The sequence below is a fragment of the Fusarium falciforme genome, chromosome 6, assembly GCF_026873545.1.
Source record: "Fusarium falciforme chromosome 6, complete sequence".
Lineage (NCBI taxonomy): Eukaryota > Fungi > Ascomycota > Sordariomycetes > Hypocreales > Nectriaceae > Fusarium > Fusarium falciforme.
The window spans coordinates 1,539,997-1,560,274 of NC_070549.1; the positions used below are offsets into that span (position 1 = coordinate 1,539,997).

A 20,278-nucleotide genomic window follows, 5' to 3' on the forward strand; every position below is an offset into this window, starting at 1 on the left:
TCATCATGTTGCGCGACCCATATCACTACCTCACTTCCAAAACCTTCTTGACATCAGTTTCGAAAACACACTCGATACCCCTTTTTCCAAAAGCCCTCTCAACTACAGGAGATGAATCTTCGTCGTCGTCGTAGAACTTCCCAAAGCTGACCTTTTTCAGATTCGGAAACTTTTCAGGCGCATTCTCAGCCAAAGCGAGCATCACGGACATCAACTCTGGGTGGCAGTAGTCTTGCTCGTAGCTCCGGATCGAGGGCGGCAGGAACTCTACCAACCCCGTCTTGTCCTCGTCCGGATACAGATTCGCAAAGTCGATGTACAAGGTTTCCAGCAACGTCATTCCTTTGAGGCTAGGTATGGGGGCCTCGTATAAGCCGCCCTCCCACTCCATCGGCCGGATGAGGAGGTTGATATGCCGTAGGGTATCTGCTCGAATGGGCAGGGTCCGCAGAATCTGGTATGCCGACAAACTGGTCTCGTGTGATAATACGCAAGAATGGGAGGGGTGAAGCAAGAGACGCTCCAGCTTCGGGAAACCCTCCATGAGTTTCCTAAAGCTCCCCACCTCGAGAGCGGGATCGGTGAGGTTCAGGGTCGTGAGGCTGCCGTGAGAGAGGCCTTTCGATTCCTCCACCATATAAACATTCACCGCGTTGAGCGTCTTCAGAGAGGGAGCCGCCTTCAGCACGCCATCAAGAACCATCATGTCGAGGCAGAATTTGCCCGAATAGTGGACGTTAAGCTCGACAAGACGTGGCAGAGATCCGGGTTGGGAGAATGGAAAATCGGCATTCGAACCCATGTCCATCGAGATCCGTTCCACGTTGGGAATTTGCGTAAGAATCAAGGCGGACAGAATAAGCTTGGGATTGCAGGCGAACCCATCCTTCGGGTCTTTTTCTCCAGTAGCCCAGGTTGAGGGAATATCGATCGGTTCCCCGTTTGCTCTTGTTGGATACTTTGCAACTAGGTTGTTGAAGAGGTCCTGGTCATCTGGTGCAATGACCATATTCTGCTTTTCTTCGCCACTGGGCGCAAACTTCAGGACCAAGCCTTGCACCTTTTCTTTTACATCCTCTCGCGTTGCCAGTGTGCGAGTAAGAGAAACGAGGCCACCGTCGTAGGCTAGGGGGAATCGATAGAGGATCGGCTGGGCTACGCGTCGTAGAGCCTTGCAAGTGCGACAGAGACCAGCCACGGATTTCAAAGAGGCTCGGTAACCATCGAAATTCTTGACCACTTCTTTGATTTCCTTCAACTTGTCGTCGTCAAACGGGCCAATATTGGAGAGGATCTTGTCGAGAATCTCCGTCGGGAGATCGGGAAGCTGAACCATGGTCAAAATGAGAGCCCCGTCTTAGTGAAAGAAAGATAGGAGAGAAATGCGCTGAGAGACGAGTTATTTGGGTCTTGAGACTGAAGATAATGAACGCGGAGAAGAGAAAGGAAGCAGCGAAGTTACGGCCCAGAGGTTTTAGACATAGGTCGATCACCTGATCGCAAGAACAAGGATACAAAAGACCCTTGATGCTGTCAGCTTCACCATCATCCTTGGCATAAGCAGAGCCCCTCTCATCACGCCAGTTTGACTCAATCTAGTATAGCTACCCACAATGCCCTCGCTTCATGACTTGGCCATGCCCTCACATATGCTGGTGTTATAGGCCTCGGTACGTATAGATTTAAACTCAGCCAATGGCCGAAGAGAGAATATTCAACAAACTAAACTTTCTTCAACGATTGTTCAATCTTTAACACACATCAAGTATCTGGACATCTATAGCTAGCTTTTGAACCCAATGAGACTAGCTACTCTCCTGGGTGGCTATCCAAAGCTACAAGTGCCGCCATTCTCTCCTACCGTTTCTTTAGCTTCTTCCTCTCCTTCTTCGTCATGCCTTGCACTGGCGGCTGATCCGGAATAGTTACAGGTTGCTGCTTCGACAACCAGAAATCCCAAGGGTTATGTTGGGTCGACGGTTGCGGGTCTGCCTCTTCGGACGCCTAATTACTATCAGCTTGTGAGAGGAGGATTTCGTTTGGATAGGCTATCATACAAACGGTGGTTCTTCGGAGGGAATGTCCCCTTCGTAATAACTGTCCTCTGCTGGAGCCTCAGCTGGAACCTCCAAGTCAGAAGTATCGTCCGAATCCGAGTCTGGTGCTGGCTCAGCATCTGAACGAGAGTCGAACCCATCGAGATCTGGCCCGTCCTGATCTAGGTCTTTTGAATTTCTAATTAGCTGCAAACATCGCATTTTCTGTCTGGATGTTACCTACCAAAAAATCCAAAATCCGCGAATTGTCTGCAGATTTGCATGCCACCCTCAAACACCGCGAGCTCCGTCGCAAGTTCTTTGCGGGTTGCTCGACTGACCTCTGTTTCTCCAGCAACTTGGTCCAGCTCGTCGTCAGACATCTCCGAAACGCTAACGGGGTCGATCATCTTGCCAAGCTCGACAACCAGAATACCCTCAATGGCCTCCACAGCGACATCGTCGATGAATCTCTTCATGGCCACCTAAAATGGGTGAGCATTCGTTTGAGACCACAAGTCCTGCAATGGATTCAAACCTTGTAATACGACTCGAGAGCATCAAGTACCTCCTGGGCTGCAAAGTGGCTCATGTTCGACTTTGGTGGGGTGGCTAGGTCCTTGGCCACGACCTTCAGGTCAACAGTTGACTGGAGGTATGTGTTGCTCATGATAACCTCCTTTCCCAAAAAGTATCTCTTCAGGATGTTCAACATCTCCTCTGTTCGTCGTTCCGCTCTGACTTCCTGCAGAGTGTCGGTGAAGGCATCATTGTAAGTGATTGGGTGACCCTCCTGGTGCTGGCTGAGAAGCATCTCTACCCTTTCGTTGAGTGCCTTGAAGATCTTGTCGAGTTTCGGCACAAGAAGGAACTCCTGCAAGGTCTCTACAGTGCTCAAGTTGGAGGTATGCTTCACAACATGTCGTAGAAAGTCGCGAACACCATCCCAGACGTTCACCACGTGGGCTCGGGCGAGGCCTTCCCAAGGGGAGGACTGTTCTCTGAAAAGATCGGCCACAATCATAGGATTGAACATACCAGGCAGCTCTCTGCCGCGGCTTCTTTCCATAAGCTTGACAATCTTGTCAAGGTAGCCTTGTCGAGTTGTTGTAGGGTTCTCACCAGCGAATCCTGGTACCTTCTTGTCGCTGATTCGGATATACATTCCCCTCTCGTCTAGATCCCTGGCGAAATCCAGAGCAAGGTTTTGGATGACGGCTCGCAAGCGTTTCTGGTATCCTTTCTTGGACATGGCATCTTCAAAGAAGGGGTTTGTGTAGTTTCCCTCTGTCGCAGCCTTGACAATAGCCTGAAAGTCCTGGCCGATCTGGATCAGATACGTCCTCTGTTGACGGGCGGTAACCCTTGGCTGGCCTAGCTTGTCGAGTTGGTCTTGACACAAGGCAGCCTTGGCGGAAATCTCAGAGATCAGATCGGGGAGCTCGGAGGAGATTTTTTGAACAAGCAGCTGACTGAGCCTGTTTCTGAGCGGTTCGATGCCCCAGTGAGATGCCCTGATAGACACCCAGCTTTCCTTAGAGAAGAACTCTCTTTCCCTGGCGTCCCGCTCTTCTGGGGCCCAGGTGTCCTTTTCAGAGTCCCAGTTTCGAAGAAGATGCCAACCTAGGCGAAGCTCGACATCTTTGTTCTTGACCAGATCAATGAAGCTTTGTTCATTCTTAGTGCCACCAATGAGAGTGTCGGGCTTTGTGATGACTCCCAAGGTACGGTTTCGCTTAGGATCAGCCTGCTGTGCCAACTGCAGAACAACTTGATTTGGAATGTCGTTTTTTGCAGATACGACAGCAAGGATGATGCTCCGTGGCTGCTTCATGTAACCCTTAACAACCTTCCTGATCATCTCGATATCGGCTCTCGACTGACTTTTGGTCTCGGAATGGATGAGGCCGGGCAAGTCAACTATAGTGAGATGAGGACGGTCGGGGCCGCTGATCTCGATGCGAAGGATGTCGTTAGAGAAAGCCTTGCCCTGGGTTGTGATGCCCATGGCAGCCTTCGCACTGTTGATCAACTTGGGGAGCTCGTCAAAGGCGTCAAGAGTTTCCTGGAAACCAGCCAGGGTCTTTCGCTCAGCCTCTGGGCGGGAATGATGCGGGACAATGCGAACATTGACACTATGCTGAGCGGTCTTTCGCAAAACCAGCTCAGTGGGGAATCGGGTGCAGGTATTGGTCTCGACTGGAAAGGAGACGCCTGAGATGGCTTCAAGGACGGAACTCTTGCCGGAAGATTGATCACCACAGACGATGATCTGAGGGAGGGAGATGTAGTGACTGATGCCATGAGAACGGAGGGAGTCGATGGCATCCAGGAGTTGAAGTTTCTCCTTGGAGCAAAGACCGCTGAGGCCGTCGGAGGTGAGCTTGGTCATGACCATGCCGACGTTGATGATGAGAAAAGGTTTGAGTTGGAAGAATTATCTAGCCCTCCTGGCCAGCTTTTATAACCATATTTCTCGACATCAGCCTCTAGGAAGAGGGGTTGGAGTTTGTTGGGCCGTGTCTGCGGGAGGCCGGCCGTGGTCAGCCAAGCCGCGAATGATTTGCCCACGTCCGGTTTGATGAGCGCAGAATGATCAAAGTGGAAAAGCAGGCGTCAATAGGATCGATATGATATGTCCGATTGCTTGATCCCGTCATTTGTCCTTGCCGGGATCGGTCACCTTGGTTATCGGCCAAGTACCTATGCCAAGCCAGAACCTTCGCGGGAGGGCGCTACACTCAAATTGGAGGTGGGAAGCATGCAATGATCTGACCCGGTGGGAGTTGGATGGCAAATAAAAAACAGATACCAAGACAACAAGCGAGCGGCGATCCCGATGATATAGTCGATACGACTCAGGCGAGTTTGCTGAGGATACGCTGGGCTAGTGTATTTACTATAGTGATATTCTCTAGCCAGGTTGCCTTGATCTACCTTTTGGGTATGTTATGAGGTTAAAGTACTTCAATAGTGATATTATCTGGCTGGTTTTTCCCGATCGTCGTCACACACATACAGCCACATCTCGGCCAAGTCTAGATAATAGCCAGCCAGCACAATGCTAAGAATACAAGGCGATACAAGTATTCCAATACTTGTGATTATGCTAGAATTGGGAACCAGAGGCGAGCCCTGGAGAAGTTGAGTTCTGACATAGAGACCTGAGACTTGACGGGGAACATCACTGTGCGATGATACATTGGGGAGCAGCGATATGCGCTCCCAGTTGTCAAGTCTCCCAGCAAGCTCAAAAAAATCTCTCAAGTTGTATGTTGAGCTAATCATTCTGTATAGAGTGAATGAGCAGCTAACATTTTGGATAGATAGCATCAAAGAGCTTGGCGACTGATTGTGTGATTTAGCTCAGTTGATTCCTAGGTGCCTTAAAGCCAGTTGTCCAGGGAGAAGAGTCTGAACAGATGTCTACCATTAGAAGATGAGAGTGGCCTAGTAGAAGCAAAGCCTTTTTGGGGGACAAGAGGTGATAACCAGACAACATGCCGGTGATTTGGGCAGTGCTTAAGAGCAGCACATGGAATTGGCTTTGAATAGAGATACAAATGACTCTCTCGCGAAAGTTTCCATATAAGCTATGATGCTCCGTTCGAATAAAGCAAAAGAGACTCTTGGACACTCCAATTTGTCGCAATGATATGGTGTTCCTGTAAGCGAGCTTGATCTGTAACTACCTGCATCGAAAGATGCCTGCAACCCTGCCAAGTTGTTATCAGATTGCCAAGAAAGTGATAAGTAATGTACACACTGCGTAAGCACGGTTATCAGCCAAACAAACCGTGCGACTATAAAGCTTCATTTCCCAAGTAACGTAACGCAGGACGATTACTCACTCTGACCCGAAGCGAAGGCAGCAACCTGCAACTCTGAACCCTATGGATTTCAGCCGTGAATCCTTCCTCGCTTAGAGCAATTGAAACGGCGCGCGGCAGGGACCAAGGAATCTTGTACGGCTTCTTCGGATGCGAAATCGATCCCGTTTGGTTATGTCGCACCATCGAGGCCCACATCTCATTTAACTGGTGACGCCTCAAAAAGAGGCCGCCAGCTTCAGACATCATACATAACCTCTGAATAGATAACGAGATCAATTAGCAAGAGAACCTACTGTGGCTCACTTTGTATAACTCTATCTTCAAGTTTATTATACCTGTTGTGCATAAACACTTCACCATGTCGGAAAAGGCCGAGTTTCTGCGGTTCGCAAGTGAGTCAACCCCCTACCCTAAGCCACAACCGCATTAACACTCGTCAGGTCCAAATGAGATGCGAACGATTGTCCGAGAGGATCTCGGCTTCTATCACGCAGTCATAATCGGCGCCGTCTATGAGTTTGAGGACGGCTTCGATGTCAAGTCGCCTCGCTCCTACTTTGCGCCCCTGAAGAGCTGCATTGACCAGCATCCCTTCTTCAGCGTCACTGTTGGCGACAGACACACAGAGAAGGCGTTCTACCAGCGCGTGCCCAGCATCAATCTCGAGGATCACATCACTATTGTTGATGATCCGAATGTCGCCGCTGACCCTTTGGGTGCGATTGGCAAGGTGCTGGTTCCTGAGCTGGACCTCCCGTTCACCGCCGGCAACCCACCGTGGAGGATCGTCGTGCTACCTTTGAAGCCGTCGGAATGCTTCATCGCGTTCTCATTCTCCCACATGATTGGCGACGGCCCGACAGGAATTGCCTTTCACAAGACTTTCCTGGCCGCGTGCAAAGGGACTCCTGTTGTCGAGCCTACAGCCATTGTCACACCTGCAGCAACCCCACTGGCAGAGCCCTTCGATACACCCGAGAGACTTCCTATCTCGTGGAAATTCCTCCTTGAGCCCCTTATCGCGTTGTTCATGCCAAACTTCCTCGTCAAGCTGCTTGGCATGCGTCTCGGGGCATCCACCGTCAACGAGGGCACGTTCACCGGTGGCATCATGACCTACAACCCAGAAAAGTACTACACCAAGCTCAGGATTCGGGAGATCAAGGCACCGCAAGTTGACAACGCGATCCAGGCTGCGAGGGCACACGACGCCAAGTTAACGGGCACAATGCAGGCGCTCATCGCCCGAGCTATGAGCAGGATCGTGCCGGATCCCAAGTTCACCAATCTCGTCGCCGAGACGGCTGCTAACATGCGCCGGTCCGTCGGTGTCTCTAACGACGCTGACGGGCAATTTGTGTCGGGTGGCTACATCCCTTTCCCTCGCTCCGATGCCACCGGGCCTCTGACCGACAAGGAGTGGGCATCAGCCAGCGCTTCTACGCGCGAGCTTGCCGCAACCGCCGTCAGACTGCACGATCAGCCGGTAGGGCTGCTGAGATACGCGCCCAGCATCCGCAAGTGGACCTTGTCCAAGGTTGGAAAGTCGCGAGACTCTTCTTTCGGGATCAGCAACGTCGGCGCCTTTGACGCCGGCGTCGCCGAGAAGGAGTCGGCCAAGATCACCAAGATGGTGTTTGCTCAGCCTGGAAGCGTCGCCAGCTCTCCGATAACGTTCAACGTGATCGCGGTCAAGGGAGGCGATCTGGTGTACACGGTTACGTGGCAGCCGGGCTCGCTGGGGCTTCGCCTGAGTGAGGAGCAGGAGGACAAGGTGGTGGACGAGATCTGCGCGTCTGTGGATCAGGGCTTCAAGGATCTGGCCTAGAGACGCCATGTAAGCACATAAACGTTTTAATGTCTAATGTTTAATGGAGTCTGATTTGCTCCGTCAACCGATAATGGCTGCATCCTACGGATGAGTCCGCCAAGGCATTCTCGCAACAGCCGCTCCCAACTGGGGTTCTAGCGTTTCAGCCCTGGGGGACCCTGACGATCAAGGTAGGCCGGACTTGGCACGGAGATAGTGGGAACTCGCCATCCGAGTCTGACCCGGAGAAGGCCGGTCTTGGGACCGCTGAAGACCGCCCTGGAGCTAAACCCGAAGCGGCGCTGTGCTCCGCCTCAGCCACACCCGCAAACGTGCACTCTGCACGCGGCAATGTCACGTGCGAGGCATTATTGGCTGGCTCTGCTGGGGCCCGTGACCAGTTAGATCGGCGTCGGGGGCGTTCGTGTGGCTTGCGAGGACTCGCGCAGTGACTGCGCCCGGGGCAGTCTGTATGGTCATGACGTGAGCGCCTTGGTCAGCTAAGGCACACTCTGGCCACCAAGCTAGAGCTCTGAGCGTTTCCATGTAGACCGTCGGTGGTATTAAAAGGCGGGGGAGGGGAATGTTGGGCTCACTTCCTTCATCCATCATCAACACCTCTCAACTCCACGTGATACCTATCATCTAGATCCGACTCTTCCGAGTACCTTGCCTATCAACACAAACACATAAAGAATGTCAGCTCAAGATTACTACGGCGGTGGCGGCAACTCTGGCTACGGCCAGCAGCAGCAGGGTTACGGCCAGCAGGGCGGCTATCCCCAACAGCAAAACTACGCCCAACCTCAGTATGCCCAGCAGCAGCAAGGCTATGGTCAGCAGGGTGGTTATCCCCAGCAGGTTTGTCTCCAAAGCTCTGAGTGACATCCTCACCCTCTAACAAGACATTAGCAACAATATTCCCAGCCTCAGCAGGGCTACGGTGCCCCTTCTCCCGCTCCCGGAGGTTATCAGCAGCAGCCTCAGTACGCCTCGCACTCTCCTCAGCCCGGCTACGGCTCTCCCCATCCTCCTCCCGGCCAGCAGGGCTATGGCCAGCAACCCAACCATGACCAGCGAGGCACTTCCCCATACCCTCAACAGCATGGCCAACCCGGCTCCCAGTACGGCGCTCCTGCCTATCCTGGCGGCGGTGCTCCAGGCCAATATCCTCCCGGCCAACCCGGCCCTGACGGCGACCGTGGTTTCGGCGCTACTCTTGTCGGTGGAGGAGCTGCAGCTTGGGCTGCTCACAGCGCCGGCGGCGGATTCCTCGGTAGCCTGGGTGCTGCCGCTGCAGGTGCCATTGGCGCCAACGTGCTAGAGAACAAGTTGAAGAAGTATGTCTCCTAATAGATTCTGTCAGTCCAAATAGAAGATGCTAAACATGTAACAGGCACAAGAAGAACAAGAAGAACAAGAAGCACCGAACTCGCGGCGTCGATGGAAACTCGAGCAGCAGCAGCAGCGACTCTGACTAATGTGACCCATGACGGATTATGAATGGAGTTTGGCGTTGGAATCGTAGATAGCTAGCTTTGGTTATTGATTTGAGTATCCTTTCAACTGAATACCGGTCCATACTTAACGGTTCATTTGCTTGCGATGTAACAGTGCACATGTTGTGCTGATAGGTGACGAACTCAACATCTTCGACGGTTACCTCGAGCATCCAGTATACCTTCAGGTAGCATGAAATGCTCACTCAAGGTTCCTGGTCAAAGTCATAGCTATTCCCAAATCCTCTGTTCAAATACCCCTCGAGCACAGCCTCCCTGCTGACCCAGTCTACAGGCACATCCAACCCTAACTTTCCCTCACCCTCCAACTTCTCAAGGATAGGCTTGATGTCTTGCCCAAACTCGAGCCTCATCCTGTTCCTGAACCACGGCGCGAAATGGATCATGGCCAGCATGACTCTGGTCTCCTGCGTCGTGTTTGGCATCCCCGCGTGCCAGAGTCTCAGGTCGCGGATGATGATGCTGCCTTTTTTGATGACGGGCTGCAGTGGAGGCGAGACCTTCTCGCGCTGGCGTAAGAGATCCTCCCTGATGCGACCACTGGCCCTGTCACCGTGGGCGCCTTCCTGCGCATCAAGCCCAAAGTTGTTGTGGGTTCCGAGCCAGATTTCGGTCGACCCATTCTCTGGAGTGGCTGTGACAAGGGGCACGTTGACGACAAGGGCAAATGGGTGGTCAGGGTGGGCAAAGTCGGCGTCTGAATGCACCGGCTGACGCTGGGGATCACTTCCTGGCAGGGTTGCCATTGCCGAGTTTGCAGAACAAAACGCCCACTTTGGCCGAGGGCCCATCATGGCTGTGGTGATTTGTGTAGCAATGGGGTCTAGTAGCAGACATATAAGTTAACTAGTCGTTACGTGTTGGAGACAAGGACCTATACTTGTGAAGATGGTCGGAAAGAAGTACTCAGCCACAGGAGGAGCATCCTGCTGAATGTTTCCCTTGTTATAGTTATAAGGGCCCTTGTCACCTCGAGCCAGAAGAGTGTTGGCGTCTTCAACCATCTTCTTGTTCAAGAGGTCGAGGTGCTCAGGGGGAACGACGTCTTCGACGACAACCAAGCCATCTCTGTGCATGTGTCGCACGGCCTTTTCAAGGTTCCTAGAGTCGAGGGACAAATTGTTTATCTCCTTGACCGAAGGTTGAACAACCCCGAGCTGAGAGGTGGAGGACATTGTCGCAAAGGATCGGGTCCCCTTGATGAGGACTGGTAGGATCGTTCGAGTCCGCAACATGGCAGTCTTTTCTCTAGGCAACGATGATAAATATTGTAAAAGATGAAAGAAAGTCCGAAGAATGAGTTGGGCTTTCTTCTAGAGCAAGAAGGGGATCATGATTTATAGTTCCAGTTGTTAGCCAAGACCATGCGGGTTTCCCGAGCTCGGAAAACCCTGCCCTATAGAGCTTCGTCTGGGGTCGCTTGAGTGGCATCTGACCAACAATTGCATTTCAGTTTGTCTTTTCGGCGCCCCAGAAAGACTTGAGGTCATTGATGAGCCTCTCTACTGGCCACCCGATGCTCGATTTGCAGGCGAGGAGCTGTCGGGCGAGCTCTTGGCGGGCGGGCTCGGTGCTGATGAATCTTGCACCTACCGCTGGTTAGCAAACTTCGGAGTTGAGTGATGGAGGAGCAGATGACGCACAGTATGCAATTGGGCCAAAGGCATTGACAAGAACGCAGGGTATCTTCGTGGTGAAGGCGATACCACAGATTTCGACTGCAAAGGCTTCCAGAATTTGGTCCTTGGACTCAACTTCGATGCCTACAAGGTCCAGTTTCCCCAAGTCTTCAAGGTTCTGCGGGCTAGCATAGACACCTAGAATAGTCAGGGCGACAAGGTAATAGTGCATGGTTGCCGCTATGCATCGTCAGGGCTCGCTCCTGAGAAAGAAGAGGAAGTAAGGACTCACCATGACAGGGCTGTAGAAACCACACTGCCGGGAACAGATTAATCGTCCCTGGCTGCGCCTTTTCTCGAGAAAAGTGTTGTATCCGTTTTGGACAGGCTGCTCGCCATTGACTTAGCATTTCCATAGCAGAAACCCATTCTGAACCCGTCAAGTCACTCCCGAATGTGGTGTTGATGAGCTTCCCTAGTATCAGAGTGATGGAGTTGAGATAATCTTGGGCCGAATGGTGGTTGACCAGAAGCGGAGTAGTAGTCAAGTCCATCTTGAGTGGACATTTCTCAAACAGGCTGAAGGTGATGTCTTCCCTCAGGTAGTTCCAGAAGCCTGCACCAGGCAGTCCCGGCTGGAGATTACCGGACAGTACATCATGGAGGGGGGTCATGGAATAAGCGCCCCGAAGATGCATGTTTGGGTCAATGTCGCTGTCGAGGATTTCGTAGGACCGTAGCAGACATGTCGCTGCAAGGGCAACTCCACGGGTGATGAGCTCGTCTCCTTGGTCCAGCTCGATGAGCCTCTGGACACAGCGGTGGTGATAAAATTCGGCCAATTTTCGGAAACCGTTTGCCGAGGTCTTGCAGACATGCATAGCAGAGAGGGCGATGATGGCGCAAAAGAGCAGTGGCTCATCTAGAGCGATGCTGGGGACAAGTATGCCAAAGGCACCCGACGAGTCGCTCAAGTCGTACCATTGCGATACTTCAGCGGTGTACGAGTGGAATAACCGGGCTATTCTTTGGTCTATGAGGGCACGCCGTGGGCTATCGGGATCCGGTAGTTCCTGATGTTGAACTGAAGTGGACGTCAGCTTTCACACGATGGTGGTCAGAAGTGAATGGCGACGCACCAAACTGAGTCGGCTTTTCCGATCGGTCGCAATAGCGGCCTGACTTGGAGCATTGCCGGCAGGAAGGGAGTTCCTGACCACCTAAAATGAAGCATTAGCAAGTTCAGTTGTAGAATGAATGGACGACGTCTGAAGGTACACTTGAGCTTGCGCCGCCTGCAGGTGTGGCTGTCCTCTCAAGTCAGCTCTACACCCAGTGCGAGAAAGATCATGAAACTTACCAGGCGCCTTTCTTTACAGGACGGGGCATGTGGAAAGTTGGTAGATGTACAGGGGAGCAGGAATGACGCCGAGGGTGATGATGGTGTCGGCGGAGAATTGAACAGACGCGGGGTCTGGCGGGCCAAGTTTTGTGTCGTCCATGTTGCGGGCTTGGGAAGCACGTCGAGCTTTGGGTATGAAAGCAACCATTTTTAGAGTAAATAAATGAATATGACACTATAAGAATGCAGAGTATCACTTCTCTCCATCCCAGAGTTCACAGTCGCTTGCAAACTCGGGATGGCTGTCACCTCCTTCAGAGTCAAGATATGGTGAGAAACAGTGAGTCTACGCACAGAATCAACATCCGATCCATACAACTCAGTTCCACCCGACTCAAGCAATTCTCTAGAAGAGAAACATGGCAATTAAGCCGGACATAGCATAAGTGATCAGCTTGACGCCTGTTGCTGAGAAAGTTTGTGGATCATCATGAGCCAATTTGAGAAGATTCAAACTCCATTGTGGCACCATCTAGATTCTACTATATATGACACCCCTGCCTGAGTCCTTGTACATAGCTTAGATCTTGGTCTTTCCGCAGCACTCATTCACCACATCCCGTCTGCAATAGCACGACGACTCGATGGGTACGTCCACAAACGCCATGGCCGTCTTGAGCTGCTGCTTGATGATGCTGGCCTCGCCCTTTAGGCCCAGCTTCACCGCGCACTCGTGATATCCATGCAATGCCCACACGTTGTTAGGATGATGTCTTGCTCGGAATAGCTTGTTGTTCAGTCCAAGGTCAGTCCGGTATATCTCGGCCGCCTCCTCGATACGGCCTTGCTCCATCAGCAAGGCAGCATATGCGTGTCTCGCGGGCTGCATCCACGCCCATGGCTCGGCGTAACGCAGGCCGTCGTCTCGTTCAATCGACTTGCGGAGGTGCGTGAATGCCAGCTCAATGTTGCCCCGGCGATACTCGAGCTCGCCGTCAAGCATAGCCTCGGCTACGTCCAGAACGTCAGAGCACTTGTTGGGATACGCTATCCGATTAGCAGGCACTCTCGCCTTGGCTGCGAGAAACAGCTCCCGCTCTTTGACGGCCTCCTCAACATTGCCCGTCGCCGCCCAGGCCACTCCCTTGGCATAGTGTATCGTCGCCGTCGTCACACATAGAAGCTCCTGGTCCTTAGGAAGCGGGAGATCGATGAGTTCCTGCCACTTGCCAAACCGGATCAAAATATGCGGACGGACGGACCGGAATGTCTCCAACCAGTCAGCCATGGGCCGCAGGTCATCATCTGGAAGCGCCGCCTCCATCCGATCTACGGCTTTGATGCAAACCCCGTACTGACCCGCAAACATGGCGGCGTAAATCAGGGAGTGGTAGTCGTGCATGCGGTAGACAGTGTAAAAGTCTCCGGTTCCACGGAGAGCCGCATACTTCTCATCAGCCAGGACAGCCTTGGTGTTTGCAGAAATGGCTCGTCGGTAGTCGCCGATGAGGATATCGAGGTGCGATGGCATGTGTGCGAGATGGGCTGCTTCTTCTGCCAATCTACGGAGATGCTCAGCCGCGAGAAGACCCTTCTCAGGCTCGGCTGACATCTCGGTGACGTGAATGTAGGCATGCAAAAGGCCTATATGCTCGTATCCACCATCCTGAGCCAGTCCTCTCTCAATCACCTCTTGTGTCTCTAATACCTCTGACCCAGGCGCCGGCTTCCCTGTCCGCACATCCCACAAGGCCCAAGGTGTGAGGTTCATGAGAGAGTCCGCGTATAGTGTCGCGACATCAAGATCATCCTTGAACTCTTGATACACTGGCTTCATAGCCTCAGCATATGCGCGGTTCCAGACCTTGTAGTCGTTGGTAGCATCGGCGTCATCAGGATAGCGATGTCGCAGGGCGCTGGTGAGGGCACGTTCAACGGGAGTGGCCTTTGAAGACAGTGCCTCAGCCTTTTTCAGCGCTTCAAGCACCTGGCCAACCGTTTGCTTGAGGTCGTCTCCGTTAAAGTGCTTCCACGGCTTGTTGTAGTTGGGACCTAGGGCAAAGGCGAGACCCCAGTAGGCAAGGGGACAGGCTGGGTCAGCAGCGATGGCCTTTTCAAAACACCGCGCCCCTTCGGCGTGATTAAAGGCGTAGCACCAAACTATGCCATCTTCAACCCACTTCTTGGCCTCCGGAGAGCTTGTCGTGATCTCGCGGCTGAAGGGTGGGAGGACAAACTCGGCGCCTTCGGCCCGTGTCGTAGATTGCGCAGATCCCATGACTTGTAAGAAACCTGGATTATAAATGCCTTATTGATGAAATAGAGGAAGCTCGCTCGGTGAAGGGTGAAACTGTTTCTTATCTTGGTATACAAGGATGAAGGGGTTGGGTTGTCGGGGAGCAATCACCCCTAACTTGCGGAGAAGCTGGGTGACCCACTCTGGCGTTGTGAGACGTCAAATCAGCGGCAGCTGACGTGCGCGACAGAGACCGAAGACGGAGAGAATTGCAAAGTTTTGAGGGTAAGATGAATATGAGATGTTTACAAGGAAAGAAGTTGTTCAAGTTGAGAGGCAAGAGAAAGCTTACAAGAAGGAATGTTGAGGCGTCACTCACACACTCATCAGTCTCCGTAGAAACAACCACTGAATGAATGACTGGCTCACTCCGTTGGGGAAGCTCATGTGATGGACAGGAGGCGAAATCAGCACCCGCGAGTAGCCAAAGACAATTGCTGTGAAACACGGCACAAACTGCCAAGCCAAGCAAAAAGCAAAGTTGATATTTATAGATGCAGCTAGAACCATCGTGCCAATCGTAGTCTAGTCACCCGACCCATCTCGCACATCTATACACCGACATCCGAGCACTTTAGGTATCATGAGGTTAACCAAACAGATGCTCCTGCTTGGCGCCCTCGATAGGCTTCACAAAATCAACCCGGTCGCGGCAGTAAAACTCGACGTCGATCTTGTTGTTGAGATTCGTCTTGCCCTCGTCGAGACCGCCGGCCTTGATGACGATGTTGCCAGGCATGACGTCGAGGCGCGTGTACAGGCTGGAGCCGCAGTCGGGGCAGAAGAAGTGGCGGTTGTTCTTTCCAGAAGCGCCAGTTATGTCACAGTGCTTGGGGGTTCCTGAGAAAAGTCAATTTATGTAATTACTTGTTCAAGGTTTGGAGGTATTTACCCTTGGTGACGCTGAATGAGTCTTCGGGGACGACAGCGTTGGTGGTGTAGGGGCCACCGGTCCACTTGGATGTGTTAGCGAGAGCATATTTAATAGCAACAACAACCACCACTCGCCTTTTGGCAATCGACGCAATGGCAAAGAGCAGTAACAGCAGGGTCACCTATAAACAATTAGATATGCATAAGTCTAGTAGTAGAGACCACTCACTTGTGCTCTTGTATGCGATGGCTCCGCACATGCAGCTTCCAGAAAGAGGCATTGTGAATAAAGTGAACAAGGCTAGGGTATCTTTGGAAAGGTGTTCAGGCCGTCAAGGTGTCTCAAGAGGATGCTTGCGATGATCTGCAGAGTGAATTGTGCTCTCAAGGTTCTCGGGCAGCGAATATATATATATATGCCTGGACCTTGATCCTGTGGATAGGAACCGACAACCTAGCTCGGCCGGTCGCCCGCTCCTTTACGTCAATGCAAACTAGAGATGATCAAGTGCGGGATGCCACACCGACGGGCCCCGGACCGACTGCCTCAGATTCCTAACTTGACGATGAATCCTGTTACATCAAAACCCCGACATGGCTCGAATTTGTAAGTGACAACACATCTACACGCCAAATCTCTGCCCATAAAGCAACATCCTCACTCTTCTCTGACCACAGCAGTCAGCTCATTATTTCCAACAGCATTTGGAATCCCCTCCTCCATGCGACATCCGTGAATGCGGGGAAAGCCTCTCCCGCCGCGCCGGTCAGTCTTGGCATGATCAACAGCCCGGAAAAGCGGAGCGTCCTCTGGCCGGAGAAATTGGATAACACACCCGAAACGACGTTTCCCATGCGGATCCGCAAGACGGATCTTCCTTTGGAGAGCGGCTGTTATGTAATGGGACGCCGCATTCACGAGAGGAGACATGCGGGGGCGGGTCAGACCAAGATGATGGTGAGACGTTGTGGAATCAGCAACAAGAGGCTGATTGTCAACTTAAGGGCGTGATAACCCTCGAGACGCAAACATTGGAATCCTTGTGGTTGTGTCATGTTTTCAATTCATAACTCATAAGAAACTAACATATATTCCTAGACGCTCATGTCAAAGACAAGGCATCTCGACAAATCCTCCACAATTATCCATCGCCTAGGCTGCTTCTTCACCAAATCGCCTCAGGCCTCTTCTTTCTTAAATTTAATCCCGAACATGTGTAACCTCGGCCTTCTCTCCACTGATCCTGGGGTCGTTCTCCTCCTCATCTCTAGCCTTGCGGTGGTGCATGGCCGCGTTCTCCATTGCTTGAGAGCCAACAACCTCGCGGGCGTCCGAGTCGTGGGCGACGTCAAACTTGCCGCGTAGGTTCTCGGGGCCGATGAATGTCAGGACGATGACGTATGCGTACACACAGCCCATGAAGATGCAGATGACCTTACCGTAGTCGTATCGGCTCTCGCCCTTTTCTGTCTCGGGGAGGGGGAAATTCTCTCCCAGGCGGGCTTCGATGGTTGATGATGCTGAAGAGACGAGGTTACCGAGTTGGTAGGATGTGCCGACGACAAAGGTACGGAAAGCACCAGGAGACAGCTCCATCAGATGGATGGGGATGACACCCCAGGCACCCTGGACACAGAATTGCTGAAAGAATGCAGCCGCGATGATGGACTCGTCACGGACGAATGTGTATGGGTACAGAAGTGCGCCGCCGACGATACAGCAGATGATGATGCTCAGTCGACGACCGATGGACTGACTGAGGAAACCGACAACAGTACCTCCCGACATGGCACCCAGGTTAGCAACGACCTGAGTAACAGTGACCTTTGTTTTCGAGAAGCCAAGCTGGTTCTGCAACATGGTGGGGTACAGATCCTGACTACCGTGGCTCATAAAGTTGAAGCCAGCCATGAGGAGGACGAGGTACACGAGAAGCATCCAGTGGTGCTTCAGCGCGACCTTGCCTTCCTTGATAAACACCTTGCCCTTGCCGTCGGACGATCCAGCCTCTTGGCGGAGACGTTGACGTTCTTGGTATGCTTGCGTCTCGGGGAGCATGAGTCGGAAGATTATGAAGAGGACGGGGGGACCGGCGCCGAACCAGAAGAGGGGACGCCAGGCATGGGGTGTGGTGTCGACGAGGCCTCGGGCAAATGCGGCGCAGAGAAGATATCCAAAGGCGTACTAGAAGGCAGTTAGCAACGGAAGGTTACAAGTGAAGTGTGATGGTACTTACACCTTGCTGAAGGATACCACTCATGATACCTCGAGCCTCCTCGGGACAATCCTCAAGGGCGGTGGCGGCTGCGTTACCGTAAAGACCACCCATGGCGACACCAAAGAGAGCTCGGCAAGCCAAGAACTGAGAGTAAGTATTACAGAAACCAGTTCCCTACCATCAAGTTAGCAAGAGGCTCTTATGACAAAAAGGCTTGGCCAAGATTGCCAAGCCGGGTCGCTCCGAGGGATCCACAACAGGGATTTGGAGGGACAAGGGCACAAGACTCACAAGCTCGAGTACGATAAAGAGAATGTTGTTGATGACGAATGGCCACTTTCGGCCGTATCGATCGCTGGCAATACCAAAGAGGACGGATCCTACAGATCGGAACATGAGCACCAGGGTGATACCCCATGTAATATCCGTCTTTGTCTTGTCAAACGTCTTGGCCAGACTCGTCACCGTCAAAGAGACAGTGAAGAAATCAAACGAATCCCACGTCTATCGTGAAAAAAGTCAGCTGCTATATCAGGAGTGCAATGTGTGGGTGGACGTACCCATGCCGCAAAGGCGACAAAGAAGAATGCCCACTGCTGCGCGTTGAGCATGCGTAGCAGTTTGATCGGGTTCTGCAACTGGTGCATGGGAGGTTTGAGCGTCGGGAGACGCGTGGTGATGTATTTGCCGGCCGTCATGTTTTCGTGAGGCGCCGACGTGTCGTACTCGTGTTCACCCATGATGGGGCTTCTGTAGAGGGTATTCCTCTTGCTTGTAGTTGGATGTGATGTAGTGTGTAGACCAATCGATGTGTCTATGAGAAGCCAATAATGGGAATGTGGCTGTCTTGGCTGTCAAGTAGCGTGTGTAGTAAACCTTTGAGGCTTGTAAACCGTCGATAATGTGTAAACCACAACAGTAGATGTCGAGGTATATATGAAGTAATGTGTAGAAGATAAGACACACAGGTCAAGACTTGTCTGAGTAACAAAACAGAAAACCTCCCTTGATGCGGAACACCCTCATCTTAATATACTCCTGCTGCACTCATCCAAGATCCCCACTTACACGGCACAAACGCTCATCACGACGATCCCCCGAACCCATGCCGAACTCAATAAGCAAAAGTTAGTGTGTCCAATCACGCGCCCTTGATACGGCCCTTGTTCTTTCGACGTCAGTGTATTTTTCTCACAGGTCTCGTGGGTACCTTTGCGGCGTGCCGGCTCCGGAGGCCTGGACCATTTGCTTTCGGTATCTACCCTCGCAGATCTCGGTTTTCTGAGTGTTGGACAGGGGCCGCAAGGACCCCCCGTATCTTGCTTGAGCAAGAGAGAGATGCTTTGCTACCCTCACGGGCTTGCCGGTGCTCCACACGGTCGTACCCGTCACATGGTAGAAAGCTTTTCTCCTTCGTTCCAGTTTCGCAGCTTTGTCAGCTTCTAGACGGGAATTACATAGAATGTGTTATTTTCACAGAGATACAGGTCAAGATCTAGATGGACAGTCACAGTTCTGCTGTTTGCATCATCACAACAATCTCCCTTCTGGACTACGGAGTACACTTGCCGACACCCCAACCCTTCCCCCTCCTCCTTCCCCTCACAGACAAAGGATCCCTTCTTCTCCATAATCCCTACAACCTGGAGAAGCCACTCCGCACGACCCAAATCTCCCCCAGGACTCAGTTCTGTCCCATCACACGCCGTCTTCCCGGCACAGGTCCGCCGAAAAGAGTGGGGACTCGGCCGGGCCCATCCCTGTTTTGGCGAGCGAGGCTCGGCAATCCGGCATCCTCAGTGGGTCCCCTCTGCGTCGGTGGCTCCCCTTGCCAGTTGACATCACTGGGGGAGGCAACCCTTTAGTTGTTGGTTCGAGTCAATACGTTGTCAGAAGTCAGTTTACAGCCCGCAAACGAGTCAGGAGGAGAGATAGAGGAGACAATGCATTACTTTGCGAGATGACTACTCCAATGCCAAGGCCAATGACATGGACTGCAAGGCCTCCCCCTCCTCCATCTCCAAGCTTGCCTCCCCACAAACCACCATCCTGACCCCTTGAGGATGCTGTTCCAGACCCTCCTCCCCCTCAACTATCAAAACATGCTTCTCCATTAGCGTCAACAAGCTTGATTCCCCGGAAATCACTCTCCAGCCCAAGTGGTGTCAGACATGCGGATCAGTGTGCCGATCCCTATCACTCATGTCTCTCCGGTGACAACCCGAGTTGAACAAGGTGCCAGCCCCTTCCCAGTGCTTCCAGAACAATTCTAGAAAACCAGGAACACGGAAAAAACTCGACATTCTGTCATATTCAGCCTCGTCCAAAAATAAGATATCAATCACAGGAACTACAAGTCACCTGCACTCTCTCTCCAATTCCCGAACCTCCGAACCTCGCAGGCCCATTTTTACCCGCTTCGCTTATTCTTGTTCTTCAGCCTCTTTTCTTCACTTCGTCATCCATCACTTGACCTATGACTGCCATAGCCGTCTCTTATCCTCGGTAATCCCTTCGGCCATTGGAAAATATCTTCGTCATGGTACCGGGGATTGGTCTCAACCCTGGCTTCCATCTTGATTTCTCTGCATGTTCACCTGCTTTCAATCATCGACTCCACTGCGGCTCTGCGAAGTCGGAGAACGCACAGCTTGGTAATCCAGAACACATCCAGTAGCTACTCCAAGTGACTCCAAGTTGGAGACTTGGAGAAGAGCCAAGACTCTTGTA

General features: G+C 52.3%; 9 protein-coding genes across 9 annotated transcripts; 2 read left to right on the top strand and 7 right to left on the bottom strand.

The window, feature by feature from the left end:
• Positions 1–25: 25 nt before the first annotated feature.
• NCS54_00802900 (Hypothetical protein) lies at positions 26–1,336 on the bottom strand (the record flags this gene model as incomplete). The annotated part of the gene is made up of 1 exon (XM_053153430.1): positions 26–1,336. The coding sequence occupies one exon, from the start codon at positions 1,334–1,336 to the stop codon at positions 26–28; it is 1,311 nt and encodes a 436-aa protein (XP_053009405.1).
• A 936-nt stretch (positions 1,337–2,272) lies between these two features.
• NCS54_00803000 (Hypothetical protein) lies at positions 2,273–4,434 on the bottom strand (the record flags this gene model as incomplete). The annotated part of the gene is made up of 2 exons (XM_053153431.1): positions 2,273–2,521; positions 2,575–4,434. 2 exons carry the CDS (start codon positions 4,432–4,434, stop codon positions 2,273–2,275), a joined length of 2,109 nt encoding a protein of 702 aa, XP_053009406.1.
• Positions 4,435–6,227: 1,793 nt separating this feature from the next.
• On the top strand, positions 6,228–7,697 carry NCS54_00803100 (Hypothetical protein; the record flags this gene model as incomplete). The annotated part of the gene is made up of 2 exons (XM_053153432.1): positions 6,228–6,261; positions 6,310–7,697. The coding sequence occupies 2 exons, from the start codon at positions 6,228–6,230 to the stop codon at positions 7,695–7,697; spliced, it is 1,422 nt and encodes a 473-aa protein (XP_053009407.1).
• Positions 7,698–8,375: 678 nt separating this feature from the next.
• NCS54_00803200 (uncharacterized protein) lies at positions 8,376–9,160 on the top strand (the record flags this gene model as incomplete). Its single annotated transcript, XM_053153433.1, has 3 exons — positions 8,376–8,540; positions 8,592–9,019; positions 9,076–9,160. The coding sequence occupies 3 exons, from the start codon at positions 8,376–8,378 to the stop codon at positions 9,158–9,160; spliced, it is 678 nt and encodes a 225-aa protein (XP_053009408.1).
• Positions 9,161–9,384: 224 nt separating this feature from the next.
• NCS54_00803300 (Hypothetical protein) lies at positions 9,385–10,434 on the bottom strand (the record flags this gene model as incomplete). Its single annotated transcript, XM_053153434.1, has 2 exons — positions 9,385–10,022; positions 10,080–10,434. 2 exons carry the CDS (start codon positions 10,432–10,434, stop codon positions 9,385–9,387), a joined length of 993 nt encoding a protein of 330 aa, XP_053009409.1.
• Positions 10,435–10,648: 214 nt separating this feature from the next.
• On the bottom strand, positions 10,649–12,320 carry NCS54_00803400 (Zn(2)-C6 fungal-type domain-containing protein; the record flags this gene model as incomplete). Its single annotated transcript, XM_053153435.1, has 6 exons — positions 10,649–10,788; positions 10,843–11,058; positions 11,111–11,902; positions 11,958–12,038; positions 12,097–12,125; positions 12,196–12,320. The coding sequence occupies 6 exons, from the start codon at positions 12,318–12,320 to the stop codon at positions 10,649–10,651; spliced, it is 1,383 nt and encodes a 460-aa protein (XP_053009410.1).
• Positions 12,321–12,740: 420 nt separating this feature from the next.
• On the bottom strand, positions 12,741–14,438 carry NCS54_00803500 (Hypothetical protein; the record flags this gene model as incomplete). The annotated part of the gene is made up of 1 exon (XM_053153436.1): positions 12,741–14,438. One exon carries the CDS (start codon positions 14,436–14,438, stop codon positions 12,741–12,743), a length of 1,698 nt encoding a protein of 565 aa, XP_053009411.1.
• A 607-nt stretch (positions 14,439–15,045) lies between these two features.
• On the bottom strand, positions 15,046–15,610 carry NCS54_00803600 (CENP-V/GFA domain-containing protein; the record flags this gene model as incomplete). The annotated part of the gene is made up of 4 exons (XM_053153437.1): positions 15,046–15,296; positions 15,349–15,412; positions 15,465–15,511; positions 15,559–15,610. 4 exons carry the CDS (start codon positions 15,608–15,610, stop codon positions 15,046–15,048), a joined length of 414 nt encoding a protein of 137 aa, XP_053009412.1.
• A 920-nt stretch (positions 15,611–16,530) lies between these two features.
• On the bottom strand, positions 16,531–18,288 carry NCS54_00803700 (MFS domain-containing protein; the record flags this gene model as incomplete). Its single annotated transcript, XM_053153438.1, has 4 exons — positions 16,531–17,514; positions 17,567–17,722; positions 17,840–18,052; positions 18,109–18,288. 4 exons carry the CDS (start codon positions 18,286–18,288, stop codon positions 16,531–16,533), a joined length of 1,533 nt encoding a protein of 510 aa, XP_053009413.1.
• Between the last annotated feature and the right edge of the window lie 1,990 nt (positions 18,289–20,278).